The sequence below is a fragment of the Eretmochelys imbricata genome, chromosome 13 (genome assembly GCF_965152235.1).
Source record: "Eretmochelys imbricata isolate rEreImb1 chromosome 13, rEreImb1.hap1, whole genome shotgun sequence".
Classification (NCBI taxonomy): Eukaryota; Metazoa; Chordata; order Testudines; family Cheloniidae; genus Eretmochelys; species Eretmochelys imbricata.
In genome coordinates, this window is record NC_135584.1 from 38,006,317 (window position 1) to 38,010,012 (window position 3,696).

Here is a 3,696-nt window from a genome sequence, read left to right on the forward strand (position 1 = left end):
ACATGCAACAGTCACAGGGTCTAGATAGATACCGGAGGGGATGAATAATCGCTGTGCTTTGCCTTGCAACGAGGGGCTGGTGGGAGACTAGTGTGAAAGGACCTCTGAGTTACGGTGGCATGTTACTCCATTGAACTGAGTGTGGAAGAGAGAGAGAGACAGAGAGACAGACAGACAGACAGACACATACTGGGGTAACTTCTGCTCTGATTCGCGCTGCTCTAGCTACTGTTGCTCTGCACAGGGGGGAAGCAGATGGAGCCAGGAAACCGAACGCCAGTGACGGAATTCATCCTGGAGGGTCTCCCAAACACCAGGGAGCTTCCCTCTCTCTTCTTCCTCCTCTTCCTCCTCCTCTACCTGCTCACCCTGCTGGGCAACACCCTCACCCTCCTGACTGTGCTCTGCGATCCTCGACTCCATGCCCTGCCCATGTACTGCTTCCTTGGCCACCTCTCCTTTCTCGACGCCTGCCTCTCCTCCGTCACCGTGCCCAAGATCCTGGCTGGCTTGGTGGGGCCCGGTGGCAGGGCCATCTCCTTCGGCGGCTGCGTGGCGCAGCTCTACGCCTTCCATTTCCTGTGCAGCACCGAGTGCTTCCTCTATACGGTAATGGCTTACGACCGCTTCCTGGCCATCTGCCACCCCCTGCGCTACAGCGTGGTGATGAGCAGAAAGACCTGCCTGTGGCTGGCAGCCGGCACTTGGCTCACCGGCTCAATCCATGCCATGATCCAGGCCTTCCTGACCTTTCGCCTGCCCTACTGTGGCCCCAATCACGTGGAATACTTCGTCTGCGACATCCCCGCCATGCTGAAGCTGGCCTGCGCCAACACAGCCATCAATCAAGTCTTCATTCTGGCCAACATTGGGGCAGTGGTGGCCGGCTGCTTCCTGCTCATCTGCGTTTCTTATACCTACATAGCCTCCGCCATCCTGAAGATCCGCACGGCCCAAGGGAGGCAGCGGGCGTTCTCCACCTGCAGCGCCCACCTCACCCTGGTGCTGCTGTACTATGGGCCCCCAGTCTTCATATACCTGCATCCCTCTTCGAGTCAAGCATCCGACGGGGTAGTGGCTGTATTCTATACTGCAGTCACCCCTCTGCTGAACCCCTTTATATACACCCTGAGAAACAAGGAGATGAAAAAGGCCTTGAGGAAACTGATTTGTGGACAAACACTTTCTCTGCATGCATAAGATAGATCCAACTCCTGGGAGACTTGCAAAGAAACCCAAGGACACAAGGTGCCCATCTCCCATGAGTGCAGGGTACTCCTAGACCCTTTTGGTAGGCCAGCCAAAATTTCTTTTCTATCTGGCCACTTTAAGAGGTTGTCATCTTCAATGCCATTCGCTCCCTGAGGCTAGCCAAAGCTCTCCAGTCAGCACCTAGATTATTGTTCACAGTCTGAGCTCAATGGTGGTAGTTTTTCAAGGTGGAGGAGTCAATGAGGAGGTGTCTCTCTCCCAGTGTGGGGGCTCAGCTGAGTTTCCCTGTAACAACAGTGTAACTGGTGAGGATTTAATCACCTGTTACAATCAGCTCCGGGGCTGCCCCACCAGCTGTTTCCTCGGGCTATAACTCCTCAGAGAAAGCAGGCCAGTTCAAACCGTTCACTGACCCATCCAGCCAGTCCCTGCTGCTGCGTCTCATGGGCATGGAAATGGACTAGTTCAGCATTGAGCACTGTGCTGGTATTGACACAGCCATGGAAACTAACCACCCCAACTCTCTGTCATTGCAGAATTAAGGGTGCCCAGTGCACGGCGAGTGGCTGCACTGAATTCTGCATTAATCAACTTTTTGGACAGTTAATGTTGTTTTTCTGCTTCCCTTGGGGTTGTTGGGAGGCTAAATCCATGACAGATTTGTGAGTCGCTCAGACATGTCATCAGTGGGGTGAGCTGAGTCAGATCAACTCAGCGTCACTTTGCTGTATTCTGAATAAAGGGACCTGAGTGATGAGATGTGGAGTAGAAGTGAGTTTCCCCAGGGAACTGGATGAAGTGCTCTCCCAGAGCTGGATCAGCCAAGTGGAACAGGCTTTGGAAGGAATCCCAACAACCGGAGATCCTGGTCTTATTGCTCATTACAACAATTTTGTAACATAATGTGGTGCCTACTAAACTTCCTTTGTCCTTTGCCTGCAGAGATGTTAAAAGTGACGGCTTCATTGCAAGTGACAGGTTTCAGAGTAGCAGCCGTGTTAGTCTGTATCAGCAAAAAGGAAAGGAGGACTTGTGGCACCTTAGAGACTAACAAATTTGTTAGTCTCTAAGGTGCCACAAGTTCTCCTTTTCTTTTTTCATTGCAGGTGGTCTCCTACAACATGTGTGAACCCCTTAGGATAAAGTATTTCATACAACATATGACCTGAAGAGAAGTGACAGTCTGACCATTTTAACTATTGCTGAAGCTGTGTTATCTTCCTTAGGGTTTTATTCTTTTACTTATTTCGGTTGTATCTGGAAAATAGCAATAATAAAACTCCAGACCATTGAAATCAATGGGAGGATCTGGGCCAAAGTTCTTTGTATTTAGCTGTGACACTCTGGTTCCCTCCTCCAGAGGTGGGCAAGAGCTCTGTCTAGCTCAAAAGCTTGTCCCCTCCACCAACAGAAGTTGCCCCAATGAAAGGTGTTCTCTGACCCACCTTTTCTCTCTCAGATCCTGGGGCCACCATGGCTACAACACGGCAAACAATATCTCATCTATCCATCGAGCTCCCTTATTTCGTCTCACTCATACAAAGAGAATTGAAAACTAGCTATAACAATGACTGCAGTACATTTCTTCCCCATGGAATCCTGTCTTACATTTATTGGATGCTGAATGTTAATAAAAACGGATACCTTTTTTCAGTAGAAAGCCTGTGCAAGGCTTTAAACAGCATTTCCAGTTGTTGCCTGATTCTTTGTAATGATTAATCATAGCTGGATTGATTGCCAGTCCTGAGGATTTTTCACCCAAAGACTTGAAACTGCTTGGAAAATGTTAACTAAATAACCCACCTGTGAGGTGCCTCATTGCCTTTTGAAGGGTAGCCACCTCTGAGGTGGGACACTGTGGCTGTTTTACAGTGCACTATAATGGTGCATTACTGTAGAGGAAGAAGAGCCCTGTACCAAGTTCAGACCAAAAGAGTGAACAGAAGAAGGCAGAATGAAACAAACTGAGTCTGAGTTTGGGCTGGACACCAGCTTTAAGGAAAAGTGACAAGGTGACTAGGAGCAGAGAGTTGGTTTCAAGTTTAACCCAAAAGAGGGAAATTCCCAATGCATCATGCCCCCTAGCACCACATTGGGGCATTAAGGTCAGCACCGACTGCGAGGGGCCAGCGCCCCCTACTGGACCTCCCACCTCACTCCCTGAAGCACACCGTCACACTGGGACTCAGAGCCATTCCTCAGCAGGGTCAGTGCCAGGAGCGGGAAGGGAGTTCAGAGTCACTGCCCCATTTGACACTTGGCACCTCCAACAAGCAATACAACAGGGCTGGGAGCTGGTGCCCGATGTCTCAGTGTTTCCACTAGTATGTGCCCTGGGAGTGGGGTGGGCCACTGCCAAATACTTTTACTGAGCCAATCGAACGCACCCTTTGCGCTAATGACCCTCAGCCATTAGTGGACTGGAACCAGTGCCCCATATGCCATTCCCATATTCACTAGCTCAGGGCCAGATTGGAGCTGGGG

At 50.4% G+C, this 3,696-nt stretch overlaps 1 protein-coding gene across 1 annotated transcript; it reads left to right on the forward strand.

The window, feature by feature from the left end:
• The first annotated feature begins 255 nt into the window (after window positions 1-255).
• Window positions 256-1,200, forward strand: LOC144273250 (olfactory receptor 10S1-like). The gene has a single exon (XM_077831755.1). It carries the CDS (start codon window positions 256-258, stop codon window positions 1,198-1,200), a length of 945 nt encoding a protein of 314 aa, XP_077687881.1.
• The last annotated feature ends 2,496 nt before the right edge of the window (window positions 1,201-3,696 follow it).